This window comes from Mastigoproctus giganteus, chromosome 4 (assembly GCF_048544385.1).
Source record: "Mastigoproctus giganteus isolate SK-2022 chromosome 4, ASM4854438v1, whole genome shotgun sequence".
Lineage (NCBI taxonomy): Eukaryota > Metazoa > Arthropoda > Arachnida > Uropygi > Thelyphonidae > Mastigoproctus > Mastigoproctus giganteus.
The window spans coordinates 127,667,619-127,683,000 of record NC_143578.1 but is presented as its reverse complement, the minus strand read 5'-3'; the positions used below and the strand labels follow the sequence as shown (position 1 = coordinate 127,683,000).

The 15,382-nt window shown below is 38.8% G+C and overlaps 1 protein-coding gene across 3 annotated transcripts in view; it reads right to left on the bottom strand.

The window, feature by feature from the left end:
• The window catches only part of LOC150087051 (uncharacterized), a 521,728-nt gene that overhangs the window by 149,830 nt on the left and 356,516 nt on the right, over positions 1 to 15,382 (bottom strand). For all 3 annotated transcript variants that reach the window (XR_016546863.1, XR_016546862.1, XM_090371782.1), the window contains exon 9: positions 2,375 to 2,479. Coding sequence is in view for 1 of the 3 variants with exons in the window: in XM_090371782.1 (XP_090227908.1) it covers positions 2,375 to 2,479 (105 nt within the window). In the remaining 2 variants the exon portion in view is untranslated. The remainder of the gene's footprint in view (positions 1 to 2,374; positions 2,480 to 15,382) is intronic.

Sequence of the window (15,382 nt, the reverse complement as noted above, 5' to 3'; positions counted from 1 at the left end):
CTTCACACACCTCAATCAGATCACCCTGCAACTGCCTGGTCTCCAGACACTGCAATTTGCAGAACTTAAGCCTTTCTTTGTAAGAGCAACCCATAATCCCACTCACCAATCTTGTTGCCCTTCTCTGTACTTGTTCCAGTAGCTCTACATCCTTCCTAAAATGAGGCCTCCAGACCTGTATACAGTACTCAAGGTGTAGCCTGACCATTGCTTTATACAAGGGGATAATCATCTCCTTATCCCTGCTAGAAATATTCCTGTGTATCATTGACAAGACACCATGAGCTACTCTTGCAGACCATCTGCACTGCCCAGAAAACTTCATATCTAATGGCACAATTACCCCCACAGGTTCCTGAGTGTTGTACCACACAGCTGGTACATCATATTTACTATATGATTCAAAAATCATTTCTGCTGTCTATGTAAAAATGATTTGCTCATTTCTTCAACAAAGTACTAAATTTTATACAGAATCTTTATTTAAAAAATTACAGCAAAAAAAAAAAATAAATAAACAATACAAAATTATTGTCATAAACAAATAAAAATTAAACTTTGTGCATGTGCAAACAAAACACCACCTACTGTAAGAAATTCCAGACTTTCTAGGTCACTAAATAAAATAAGTTTCTCATTCGTTGTTCAGATATTTTTAAAAAATTCAGTCCTATAACTTCATGATCCTACCTGGTTTAAATACCACCACTCTCCTTATTCATTTTTGTAATGCTTTTCATTAGGTCCAATTTAATATGAAGGGTAGGTAGAAAAAAAAAACCACCCACCCTTCCCTCACTTCCTCTGTTATGAAAGGTTGATGCTACACACTTTACTGCCTTGGAACAAAGTTCTGTCTAACCAGCCTTCCTTGAACTATGTAATGCCTGTCTCTTGACTGGTTGTCTCACCTACAGAAAAAGTAGCATTACATCATGTGGACCAACTGGTTCCCAAAAAGTGCCATCACTTTCACTTTGCCACAAATATTTCAAAGCATTTGTATATAATTATACAATTTTTAAATGTGTTTACATAACTTCATAGAATCTGTTCACATGAATACCATGTGTTACTAGACTGGCTTAGACTGTATTTCAAACTTTGCTTTGATGAATCCTAAATATACATCATTCATCCAGATTGTGATCTAGCCCCAAAGTCTAAAAAGTTCATTAATACTATCACTGAAATATACTAAATCACCACTTGCATAATAAACAAAGTTATCCTGGTCGCTTTGCTAAATTGCTACAAACTGCACATTTATCATTTCCAGTTGTAATTATTCTGATGGTGAGGGGAGGAAAGAGATTTAAGTGATTGTTATGTCTGTTTGGCTTATCTGAATTTTATTTCCCATAATGACAGTTAAGACCCTCCCAATAATAAGAAAATTAAATTTCAAGCTCGCCAAACTATATTTCTCTTTTTCTTCATTCATCCCATCCACTTGATATATGAGGGGCATTCAATAAATACTCACCCAATAAATACCTACCTACGAAGGAAATACCAGACAAATAAAATTTTTTGTCCTGCCATCAAAGAATGCAGACACAGCAGACTTCAGTTCATTATCATCAGAAAAGCGACGTCCAAGTAGTTTTTCTTGAAATGTTGAAACAGGAAATAGTCACTGGGCACCAGATCAACACTGTAGGTGGATGGGTAAGTTCTGTAAAGTCACAGTCTCTCAAAGCAGCAGCAACAGCATGTAACTTTCACACTGGTGCATTGTCCTTAATAAGCAGAACACTTCTGGAAAGTTTTCCATGGAATTTTTCCTTTATGACATCCCTTAGGTTGTACATTAGGGATGCACATGACTCCCCAGTGACTTTGTGCCTGTGTTCTGAGTAGTGAATGTACAAAATTCCCTCAGTACCCCAAAAAATGGTGACCATAATCTTGCCAGCTGAATGTTGTGTCCGAAATTTTTTGGGTTGGGGGAAGAACCCTTGTGCTTCCATTGCACTGATTCTTGCTTAGTTACCTATAACAATTCCATAAAGCTTCCTTCCATAAATCTCTAAATGTTCCAGCAATCAACGACTTGCTCTGGTGAGGCGTTGATTGTTGGAACAGTTGCCTTCACAGGTAGTTGAGGCTGATAGTTCGAATAAACTCAAAGTCAACTGGATAGTTACCCACATAAGGGGGGGGGGGAAGCAAATAATTTTTTTTTTGCCAGTGTAGCAAAAGCCTGTGGCTTCCTTGCACTATATGGCTATTACTATTACCGTAAACACTCTACACCTTTTTATGCTTGTGACAATTATATCAAAAAAAATTGGCTTGAATATAATTTAAGGATTTCTTAGGAGAGAATAAGCCAAAAGTTAATCTCTATGATATTTAAAAAAAAACTCACATTTACATTACAGAACTGTGATGGGCCTCCAACTGGATAGGAAGTGAAGCAATTTCGAGATAACGTCAAACTGTTTAAATTGCACAGACTAGATAAAAGGCCTTCCTGAAAATAAATAATCAATGAATAACTCAAAACTCTGCATTTTATACATAATTAAAGAAAAAAAAAAAAAAAAAAAATCACTGAAAAGCTAATTTAGATGGAAATTACAAATTTGTAATTCTTCAAAATAAAAATTTGTCTTAACCACATTATGGGAAGAAAGTGAAAATTATTAAATATTGTTTAAAATTATACGCAACCAATTTTTTAGCCTATACAACTTTTTTTGTTAATTACAAGTTAAAAATTACTTTCAATATGCTTTTTCATTAAATTATATTTACCACCACTGCAAATATTAATGTATCACTAGCATTTAACTGTTTCCGAAGACCCTAACAAAACATCATCTTAGAGAAAGAGATGCTCAACAAGATGTATTTATTAAAGAAGGCAGCCTTCTCTCTGTTCTTTATCTATTTGGATCCCACATGAGCAAGTTTATACATTAACACACAGAAGCTCTATATACATATATACAAATAAACTTCAGCATACTATAAAATCCTTATATGAATATAACTTATATATACATATTAAAACTCAGTTTAATAAACAGTCCTATATAAATATATCACACACACACACACACACACACACACACACACACACACACACACACACACACACACACACACACACACACACACACACACACTCCTTTACACTCTTCTCATTTGAAATACACTATATACAAATTGCTTAAAAGCACAATAACTCTCCAAACTATAAAACATGAGTGAGAGTCAGCAGCCCAACTTTTTTTTTTTATTATTAACCATATGGTGCAAGGAAGCCTGAGGCTTTGCTGCACCAGCCAAAAAGAGAGAGAGAGAGAGTTTGTTTGGTTTTTATAAGAGAAGCATAATTTTTTTTTTTTTTTTTGATTTGGTAGTTGTTGGCGCATCGGCTTCTGTGGCCATATTGCACCTCCCAAGGTTTTTGCAGTACTTTGATCCAAGCCCGAGGCGGGAATCGAACCCGCGACCTTTGGGTTGCCGGGCAGGTACTTTACCCACTCGGCTAGCCTGGTCAGCAAGAGAAGCATAATGTTATCCAGCTCAGGACCCTGGGTGTGCCAAGCTCATACTCATCAGATGTGAGCCCCTGGGTAACTCATGTCTGTAGTGACTATAATGCTCATAATGAAGGAGAATATGTTCACTATTCTCTATTTCTCCACATATACAATTCTGATCATCCACTATGCCAAATCACTGGCATCTAGTCTTCAAACCATGGTCAGTTACAATCACAGTCGGGTAAAGACCAAGTTCTGGCCACCTCCTTGCCTTCTGAAACGTACTTCAGGCCAGATCACATAGCATATGTGATCTGGCCCTTATCCAGAAGTAGCCTGATAAGGGCTGGGTCACATATACTCGGACTATCCAAATTCATTTCATTTCTACTCTAAATCTCTTGCATTCTTTCTTTAAATCCTGCTTAGAATAAGTTCTATCAATCAAAGGACATGCTCTAACTCCAAGCAATTCCCTTGGAAAGTTGTGTTTTGTAGCATATTCCAGGCACTTCTGAATAATTACTAAGTCCATTGGCTTCCTTCCAGCCATGAGCTGTATAGCCTTGTTGGCTGAGCCCCATGCCCCCCCCCCCCCACACAAATTGGGATAAACAGGCATTTTGTATAGAATGTCTAATGACTTCCCTTTAACGTCATTCTTTCCTTATAATTCATCCCAATTTCGAATACATGATTGTTACTTTCTCCCTCAAATAATTAGCATGAGGAAGAAAGCTCAGCTGCTCATCAAGCACTATAGTGAGGTATCGGACTTCTGGAGCATACTCAACTACTAATCCTTCAGTTTATATAGTTGGATGTCTATTTGAGCTAATTGCGCTTTCAATATCATACACTTTGTCTTGGTAGGGGAGATCATGAGTTTATCTACCCCTGCCCACATAATAATTCTGCCCAAAGCAACTTCAAGCTTTCACTCTAGTTCCAACCAAGTTACAATAAATAATAACCAACAGATTGTCCGCATATGCAATAAGGTCAGAGCCCTACCAACTTTCATTCAACAACTCATCTAAAATGTAATTCCAAACATGAAGCCCTAAAATGGAGCCTGGTGGCAGCCCTTTAGAACAGGGCCAGCTTCAGGGGCGATCGAGCAGTGCAGCGCCAAATGCCCTGAAAATATATGATTAATATTATGATTATTATTGCAAAATGTGGTTAATTTATTTATTTCCTAAATAATATATTTGAATCTATCCTTCAGGGGCTCTCATATATTGTTTCTTTTTAAAAATAAAAAAGGCGGTATTTTTCAGTTAATAGTAAAAATATAATGCATAAACTTAATAGGAAGTTGGAGAGGGCACACCAAAAAACTCACACAGGGTGCTGATAGACCTGGAGCAGGTTCTGCTTTATGATCTGCAAAGTAACTCCTTATAAGTTACAGAGATTTATTGGGCATCCAATACTTCTCATTCTATACACGATACACTACATTCAAAGACAATCAAAACCCCAGCGATGTACTTCTCCACAGACATCTGTGCCCTTTGTACTACTTCAAAAATTGCATCCTCAGTAGATCTGCCTCTTCTAAACCCAAAACTGGGCTTCTGAAGCCTGCTATATCTTTTAATTAACATATGCTCTAATGTTTTTCCCACTGGCTTATATTATCTAATATTTTGTTTGTCCTTATCCTGCTTCCTTAGTAATATTTTTGCTACTACTGTTTTCCAGCATTCTGCATACACTTCCTCATGTAAACAACTATTATATAATTGGAGCAGGATATCCGGTTACACCCCAGCAAATGCCTTCAAAGCCTCAATAACAATACAATTTAACCGGGACATTTCTATGCTTAGATTTATTCAAAGCTTCCTTTGAATTCATCAGTAGTGAAATCTTCCTCAACCACACTAGTATAACAACTTCTATTATCCTCTTGCAACAACTGCTGCTGCTGCTCATTTTCATAAAATGATTTTATCTTTTTGAACTAATTCATCTAATATAGCCGATATAGTTTCCTTTCAGCCAAGAGTCTCCTCTAAACCAGTCAGCCTGATGGTATGCTACACCTATCCACTTTAAGTTTATTCATTATAATCTTATAAGGCATACCCCAAGGGTCTTTATTCTCTTGAGTCTTAACAAAATCCTGCCAGATTCTGTCAAGACTCTACAATCAATCAATTTCAGTAGACTCCAGGATTTCTATTGAAATTGATTTATTTTACCCACATAAAAGCAATTTATTTCAATAAATTGCTCCCTATATTCACCTACTGAAGCACCACCGTGCCTCTTGGCCCTAGCATTAGCAGTGGCAAATAATGTAGGAAAGTAAGCTTATACAGCATCAGCAAAAAAAAAAAAAAAAAAACCTTCTTATTTCATATATCCATTACTTCCAATAGTTTGCCTAGTTCTTCCTTGAATTTATTTAAGCTATCAACTTGCATAATGACAGATCGAAATTTGTTCCAGCAATCAACCACTCGCTGGCTAAAGGCAAACTCCTGGTTCAATTTTATGCCTCAAGCGCATAAGAGCAAGAGGAAGAATCCAAATAAGCATTAAGCTTGCTCAATCCATTCAAAGCTTTAAACATCTTAATCAGATCACCTCACAGATGCCTAGTCCATAACCGAAGCCTTTCTTAGTAAGAACACTCCTTTATTCCCCTCTTCTGTACCTTCAGCAGCTCTTCCTTCCTAAAATGGGGGCTCCAGATCTATATGGAGTACTCAAGGTATGGCCTAACCATTGCCTTATACAGTGGGATAACCACCTCCATATCCCTACTAGCAAAGTTTCTGTATATCATTGGCAAAACCCCATGAGCTGTTCTGGCAATATGGCATCTTTCCTTGGCAGATCAACTGTTCTGCCTAGGTTTCTGTCCATGCCACGGGCAGGCAGGCACACTGGTGGAGATTAGTTTGTTTGTTATTTGGTTTTTAGGAGCATTAGCAACTAAGGCCATATTGCTCCGGGGATATGCAGTGGTCATTCCCTGAGCTTTCCGCATCCTCCGTGGTGGAGATTAGTAAGGATTAGTAGTTAAGAAAGAAAAATATAATGAAAGGTGGTTTTCTTTTCTCGCACTCTACAAGAACTTTTTGTTAGAAGATCTTCTATTAAATGAAGAGTTTTAGAAAATGTGGGAACTTAAAAAGAACTATTGGTTGCTCTACAGAGATAGCTCGATGAAAAATAGTACAGATAAATCACCTGATCACAATTCATTTGGCATCAGGGGCCAGTACTAGTTGCTGCATTAGAAGACAGAGCCATCTACCATCACTACACTGTGTGGTCAGAGAGCAAACTGGTCATCCAATTGTAAGAAACAAAAAGAAACCACAGATATAAAACTTAATTTTCAGAATCGTATCAATTAATGACAAGACAATTCACTATATGACAATTCAGTGTACTAGACAATTTGTCCTGTGATGAGTGACATAAGCTAAGATATCGGTAAAAGTTATATTGTTATTACTGATCAGAGAAGGAAGTTTTCAAGATTAGCATTAGTAGAGGCATGTTGTGCAAGAAATCAAGCTTATACAGCGTCTCAAAAATATTGGTACAAATGTTTAGGGGAGGTAGGTAACATCTAAAGGAATGTGAATCGCATAGGAACCCATAACCGGAAACGTCACCGTAAGTGAGTACACAGCGCTGTTCATCAGTTTGCGAAAGGAAAAATGTCTGGTTTACTCATTCCAGCAGTAGTCGCCCCACGAAGAGCATGCATCGATATATGAACTGTGAGCTGGCAGACATGCACCTAGTGTATGGATTAGCAGAGGTCCACACAGTGTGCACCCCATGCAACATCGCTTCGCAATAAATGTGTGGGCAGGTATGGTCGGTGACTGCTTAGTTGGCCCATACCTGTTACCATCTCGCATGAACTCCGCTAAATATCGGACCTTTCTTGAACAAGTTCTACTAGGGTTACTTGACGATGTTCCAGCAAATGTGAGACGCAACATTTGGTTTCAACATGATGGGGCACCTGCACATTATGGAAGGTGTGTTCGTGACCATTTGAACATGCGTTTTTGGGCATCGATGGATTGGCTGTGGTGGACCTGTTGCCTGGCCCCCCCACGCTCTCTTACCAGGAGAGGCTTATATTCTGTAAGTTGCAGCAAGTGGAGACTACGCACCTGCGAGGTGATCTGATTGAGGTTTGAGCAGGCTCAACACTGATGGGATACTGCCACTTGTTCAGTTAAGAACCTGAGGGGGGGCATAGATTCAAACTGAGAAAAGACAGTTGTAGAATAGATGTGCGGAAGTTTGCCTTTAGCCAGCGGGTAGTTGATTGCTGGAACAGACTTCCATCTGTTGTTGTGGAAGTTGATAGCTTAAATAAATTTAAAGTTGAACTAGAGAAACATTTGGAGTGAACAGATGGGTGAAATGGGAAGGTTTCCCCCCCCCTCTATTAGTTTGCTTTCTTGCATCACATGCCTCAACTAATGCTAATGCTAATAAAAGTTGGACAGAAGGGCTGAGAGGTGGCAACTAAAGTTTAACATTGACAAAAGCAAAGCAAGTACTGCATATTGGTAGCAGTAACCCCAGAGTAACATACCAACTGTACAGTCCTACACTCAGGGTAGTGGAAAATGAAAAAGAACTGGGGGTAATTATGCAGCAAGTTAGATATGAAGTCTTCTGAGTAGTGTAGACAGGCTGCAAGAGTAGCTCGTGGGATTTTGTCAATGATATACAGGAATTTTGCTAGCAGGGATAAGGAGGTGATTATCCCCTCGAATAAGGCAATGGTCAGGCCACACCTGAATACTGCATAGAGGTCTGGAGGCTTCATTTTAGGAAAGATGTAGAGCTGCTGGAATGAGTACAGAGAAGGGCAACAAGATTGGTGAGTGGCAAGATTGGCTGCTCTTGCCAAGAAAGGCTTAAGTTCTGCAAATTGCAGCTTCTGGAGACTAGGCAGCTGTGAGGTGATCTAATTGAGGTGCATAAGGCCTTGAATGGTTTGAGCAAGCTGAATGCTGGTGAGATTCTTCCTCTTGCTCAGATTATGCAACTGAGGATGGGGGGGTATAAATTCAAATTGAGGAAAGATGGTTGTAGAATAGACGTGCAGAAATTTGCCTATAGCCAGCAGGTGGCTGATTGCTGGAACAAACTTCCATCTGTTGTGGAATTTGATAGCTTAAAGGAAGCTGACAAATTCAAGGAAGAACTGGACAAACATTTGGAGTGAATGGCTGGGTGAAATGGAAAGTTTTTTTTTTTTTTTTTTTTTAATTTTTTTTTGAATGATGCTGTATAAGCTTGCTTCCTTGCATTATATGCATCTACTAATGTTAATAAATCTTTAATAACAATTTTTTTACAATCAAGTTTTCTTTCAAATTTCTTTTTCTGATGAGAAAAAAAAATCATCAAATTGATCATTACTTTTACATGATTTTTCCAACTTATTAAATTAAAAGTTACCAAAAATGATAATTTTTTTCAAATTCATAATGCCTTACAACCCATGTCTGGTATATATATGTATACCTATGTATAAATATATAAAGTTAATGAAATGATACATTAAATAAACAGCAAGAATATTTGCAACTCCTTTACATAACAGCTTTGCCATTCTACATCCACAAGTATATACACTAACAGATGAAAATGCCAACATTTAGATCCACAACAGTTCAGCTGCCAGATAGTCCACTGAACCAAACCAATAGGTGTGCCCACTGACCTTGATAGCATCTGGCCTGCATAGGCTGTTTCAAAGCCTGCATAAAACCTTGCCTATATTGCACAAGAGAAGAGATACTGGAGCTTTTCTCTGAAGAGTAAACATTTTTCACTAGACTGGTAATGAAAGTCATTACCAGTCTAGTGAAACCTTGCTCATCGAAGGTCAGCTATTCCTCTGTATGATGTGGAATGTCATATCTTGATCCCTGTTTATGATGGTTCACACCTGGCCAGTCATCTCCAATATACTAGGTGCAGTGTAGTGCAATGTTTTTGACCTTACACAATAGTATATACCCATTTACTTACAGTTCCACCATCACCTTGAAGGTGCAAGCAGAGGATTTGGTTGTTGTACAGAGTGACTGGATTCTGTTGAAATTTACTTTTTATTAACATATAATATAAACAACATGTGTACACCAGTTAAAGTGTATAACAGAACAGAAAATACACAAATATACAAAGATAGTACATTAATATGTAAATAAATAAAACAATAAATAAATAAAAATAAATTGCAGCCATTATCAACCCACTGCAGGATGGAAGCCTCCTCAACAATTCATGTTCATGGAAATGGACCATAATCTGCCACGCTGGTCCAGTGCGGGTTGGCAGATCGACCGTATTTAGCAGTCAGGAGCTTGAACCCCGGGCTACTCAAAGAGCGTGTGCCACTGCACTCCCACTCCTGACCACTAGGCTACGGAGCCCTTATAATAAAACAATACATACTATTTAATCATAACTTTCACCTTGAACCCCACTGTCAACCAGCCAACTTGCTCCAAATAGTTCTGTGAAACTCTTTCCTGTCCACAGTCATATTCGATCATACTTGTTTATAAGAGCCATAGTTCTTTTAAAGGAGTTCTTGAATATCTCTAACCTAGAACTACTGATGTGGAATGTCGTCTTCTGTCTAGTAGCCACCGCTGGAACATGAAAATCAATATGGCATAAAAGATTGGGCAGGCAGGTAGAACCAGTGAAGATACAGTTCAACAGTTTTAGATCGAGAACAGTTCACTGAGTTTCCAAAGATTGAAGTAAGAGCAGAGATTCGGGTAGAAAACGCGGTGGTAAAACATGGGATTACAGCTGGAAAGATAGCGAATGCATTTCAATTTGCTGTCAAATATGTAAGTGTGGGTTCCATACAGGAGCAGCAAACTCCAGTATAGGGAGTACAAGTTGCTTTGAATAAAAGCACAGAGAACTGAGACTATCTGAATCTATGTGTCTGCCGTTTGATGAAGCCAATTTGTTTTTAAGCTTGTACAGAATGACAGAATTTCTAATATGTTTATCCAGTACACATCCAAATAACACCCAGATCTTTAACAATGGCAACTTTGGTAATTGGAATATACTTAATGTAGTACTGATTTACTAAAATCATAGATTTCCTCAAAGCTGCAAAGGAAATTGAGCTGCATTTAATAGGATTAACTTCCAGACTGTTTAAACCAACCCAATTAGCAAGCAAAAGAGTTGGGAGCAGCTTGAAGATTATCTGCATCAGCTTGACTGTTGATCCATGAGTAAATTTTCACATCACCTGCAAACATTAAAATCTTAATCCCATCTTTCTGCACAAAATGCATTAGATCATTGACAAAGATAGGCCCAACAGAGGCCCAAGCGATGATCCTTGTGGAACTCCTTTTGATGGAAGAAATTCCCTTGAAATTTCCTGTCTGATGATAAACCTATTTCCAATACGATATATAACTGATCAACCAAGAAAGTAGCAGGTCAAATATTCCATACTGGCTCAGTTTTTTTGCAAGATGACAGTGTGGGACACTGTCAAAAGCCTTAGTTAGGTCTGTGTAGATCACATCAACTTGTCCTCCCATATCGATAGTGTTTAGAACCTGCTGCCAGATAGTGAGAAGATTAGTGGTAGCAGATCGGCCCCTGGTAGAGGCATACTGGCCGTCGCAGATGAAGTGCTGAAAATATTTCATTAATCAGTTGTGAATGATGGCGTCCAGAATTTTTACCAGCGAGTTCAGAAGGCAGATGGGACAGTAATTCTCCTGTGAATGGGGTAAATACCAGTAGTAACGGAAAGATTGAATATATGCAATATCATATATTTAAGTTGTGAAAATCATTTCTTCTAAAAGATAAGTGGAATCTTATCTGGGCCAGCTGAAAAATCTTTTGTAAGTTTCTGAAATGCTTGAGTGAGATCGTCTATGTCCAAGAGTTTATTAAGTGTATCATCCTGAACTACTGAAAACTGATAAGTTAAACAGCCGTAGCTGTAGCTTTCTCGGAAAATGAGGAGAAAAAAGTATACTTTAGTTTTGTCACAGGTTGTAGGCTTGCCATCAGTATCTAAAATTTTAGTTTCTGTTGAGCAGTTATTGGAGTTTTTAAGCATGTTCCAAATTGCTTCAGGTTGCCATTAACGGTGAAATGATTGAATACAGAGAGCATACTGCTTTGTGATCATCCTTTTTAGATTGCTTCTGTGTGCCTTGAAAACTGACAAACCCTTCTCCACATGTCACCCTGAAGTTATTTCTGCACTGCTCTTTGTTTTTGATTTTTGCAATTATGTCTGCCATGAACCAATGAGGGAATCTGTTCCTGTAGTTTTTACCGAGAGGTATGAAATCTTGAATGTTAGAGGAGATTGTGCTAATAAGATGATCGGTGACTGCATCAATATCATTGATCAGTGGGAATGAGAACCAATCAATGTTATGAAGTTCATGTCCTAACAATTGTCAGTCTGCTCTAATAAAGTTAAGCTTGGCTGGGACAAGAGTAGTGCATTTATTTTTCTGTGAAATGTTTATTTGACAGCTCAAAGCTGTGTGATCAGATGGCAGAAAAGAAACTGCTCCTAAAATTAGGATTTGCTTGGATGCAAAAATGAGATCCAGTAACACCTTGCCTCTAGTATAAGTATTGTTATACTACTTGAAGCCCAGTTTAAACATGATGCCATAAAGCACCCTAGTTGTTGCAGGTGACTCCTCAATGCCTAATGGAGAGTGTTGAACACAAATTCTCCAAATAAGTAAAAAATCTCATCTGACTGGTGAAAAAAATTTTTCAAACTCAAAGTGTTTGTAACAGCCTCTCCATAACAAGTAGATTGATAGGGGTGGGTGGGGAGATAGCTGCAATGAGAACATTTTTGTTATGAATCTTCAAATTACAAAAGAGTCCTTCAATATTCTGGTCTTGTGCATTGTTACTACAAATTGGTTTCAGATTATGATCGCAACACCACTGCCCCCTAGATCCCCTGTCTCTTCTAAGGACAGTATAGCCCATTTTCGATACTTCCGAATCTAGAATACTACCATGAAGCCATGTTTATGTAAAATATATATATATATCAAACTCCATTCCATTCCATTTTCCATTTATTTACACACACAATTTTATGTACATTTTCATGATATAAACAATTAATATACAAGATTATATACAGTTTTATAGACATTATCATATACAGGGTGATTCACCCAGTGCGACAAACTTGCAGGAGGTGTAGGGGGCACAAAGACGAATTGGAATCACATAGCATTGCAGGGTCCGAAATGCCTTCGTCATGCGGTAGAGGACGTTGAACGGGAGGTCGCGTGAACAGCGAGCCCGCTGGAAGTCAGCATTTGCGAACCAGTTCCCGAGGCAGTAGGATGAACGAGTATTCAAACGTTGAACTGGCCGACATGCACCGCGCGTATGGAGCTGCAGACTGTAACGGGCGTGCCACTCTGTGCTTGTACCAGGAACGTTTCCCGCACAGGCGTGCTCCTCATCATACGATTTTAATTGTATGATGAGAAGGTTACGTGAGACTGGTTGTTTCACGAGAGGTACCATGAATCGAGAGTGAACGATGAGGACGGCAGACAATGAGGAGAATGTCCTACGTCTTGCAGAAGGCAATCCGAGTACGAGTACTCGAGCGATAGGCCAACAATTGGGTATTTCCCAATCCACTGTATGGAGGATACTGTCAACAAACCAAATGAGTTCATACCATCTGCAACGCATCCAATCATTGGAGCCTGTGGATTATCCACTCTGGAGGACTTTTGCTACTTGGTTTCTTCAACAGAAACGGTTCGCAAATGCTGACTTCCAGCGGGATCGCTGTTCACGCGACCACCTGTTCAACGTCCTCTACCGCACGACAAAGGCATTTCGGACCCTCCAATGCTATGTGATTCCGATTCATCTTTGTGCCCCCTACACCTCCTACAAGTTTGTCGCACTGGTAGTGAATCACCCTGTGTATATATATATATATCCATTCTATATAATGGTATATCAAGGTACTGCGTGTGTTCTTATATCGGGGTGCTCCAAGGCGTTAGCCCATCTCCACCTTTGTACTCCATTACGGTGCAGAAACTCTGCATAATGGACATGATGTTTGTTTGTTATTTGGTTTTTAGGAGCATTAGCAACTAAGACCATATTGCTCTGGGGATATGCGGTGGTCATTCCCTGACCTCTCTGCATCCTCCGTATTTGGTGGTCACAGGTTTGAACCCCACTCTAATCAAGAAGCGTGTGCTACTCACTGCTGCTCCTGCCCACCTGGCTACGGAGGCACCTAATGGGCCTGAAAAAGTGTAAGTGTATGTGTGTAAATATTAATCTGTGTTGTTTTGTTTGTGTCAGGCTACTATGCCACCAGGCCAATGCATGGGCAGCTGCTACCTGGTGCCCATCCTGGGTCAACAGTCATCCTGTACCAGTGTAATTACCACCGAAAATCTCACATCAAACTCCAGAGAGCAAAGCAAGATTTAAATTTGTCAATTTTATTCACATGGCTCCTACAGTTCTGATGATATATATATGAAATGAATGCTGATAGCTATCATCGTCCGTCCTTTGAAGGAGCAGAAACAGTAGAGGTCTGTAAAAGTGAGAATCACAAGAATTGTATCTGCACCGTGGTTGCTAACTATCACTCCTTTCAACGTTGTTCATATTCTTGTTGTAGATTTTAAATAGCCTGATTAATAATCCTGGAAGCCAATATAGAGATTCCAATAGTTTACTTTCGTCCGATTTATGGCAGTCACCAAGAAAGAAGCATGAGAGGGATGTTTAGTTCTAAGTGCACAAACCTGAACTTCCGCTCCTAATTCGTTTCTCATAAATTTATTTAAAACTTCCACCTTTGTATGTGGACTGAGCAAGGAAATAAATAAGCTGGATTTACATGGTACAACAGTGAGACCATATTTGCTACTGAGTAGGTGATCGTTACTCTTGGAAAGTGTGTGCAGAAGTGAGATTAACTGCACAATAATGGACTGATAATGTTTTGTACTCATTTAGACCCTTACCATTCTCATGAGTTCTAAAACCTGTTTTAATGTTAATGCCTCTAGAGCAGCAACATCATAATCCACATACGGTGCCTTTCCCTTTGGAACTGTACCTGCCACAGGCCTAGATTTCATGTTACTAATAGGCATAACATTAGTGGTGTTGGCTTTGGTGACAGAGCCAGTGTGTTGTTGTTTCTTCTGTTTTCCTGAGCAGGAAAACAAAGTATCTCATGATCATACTAAAGCACTTTAGGCTGATCATGAGCTACTTTCTTCCCAATGATAAGGGCACTTAACTTTTTCAACGGATCTATCAGTCTTGCTTGAAGAAGTCTGTGGTCTTTGTTCATTTGATTGCTTAGCTGGGTGTCTATTCCATTTGTCTACCTCATTACATTCTCCTCCTAAAGAAAGTGTGGAGCAGCTGTCAGTAGGATGGCATGTGCAGTGCAGGCAGATTGCAATTAAGCTGGATTGGGCATAGTTTTTATAGAATTGGATAAGGTCTGTTGTATTAAGGAAATTCATCAGTTTAGCAAGTTCATCAAGATTCCCTATGCAGTACCATGATATAGTCTTTTAACTCTTATAATTACGCTTTAATGAGAATGCTTCCTTGTGCAGGATAAGCAAAGGAATCAGGATAAGATTCACCATAGTCCTTCCTATCAATTTCAAGTATATTTTTTTTCAGATTGCAAGAACTGAGTGCTATCCTCAAGGGTTGATAGTGACTTCACATCACAACTACAATGTTTAGTCAACTCAAGAAGTTCATTCAGTTTGTTAGCCACAAAATCAGTATTATTTAAATGCTCTTTCTGG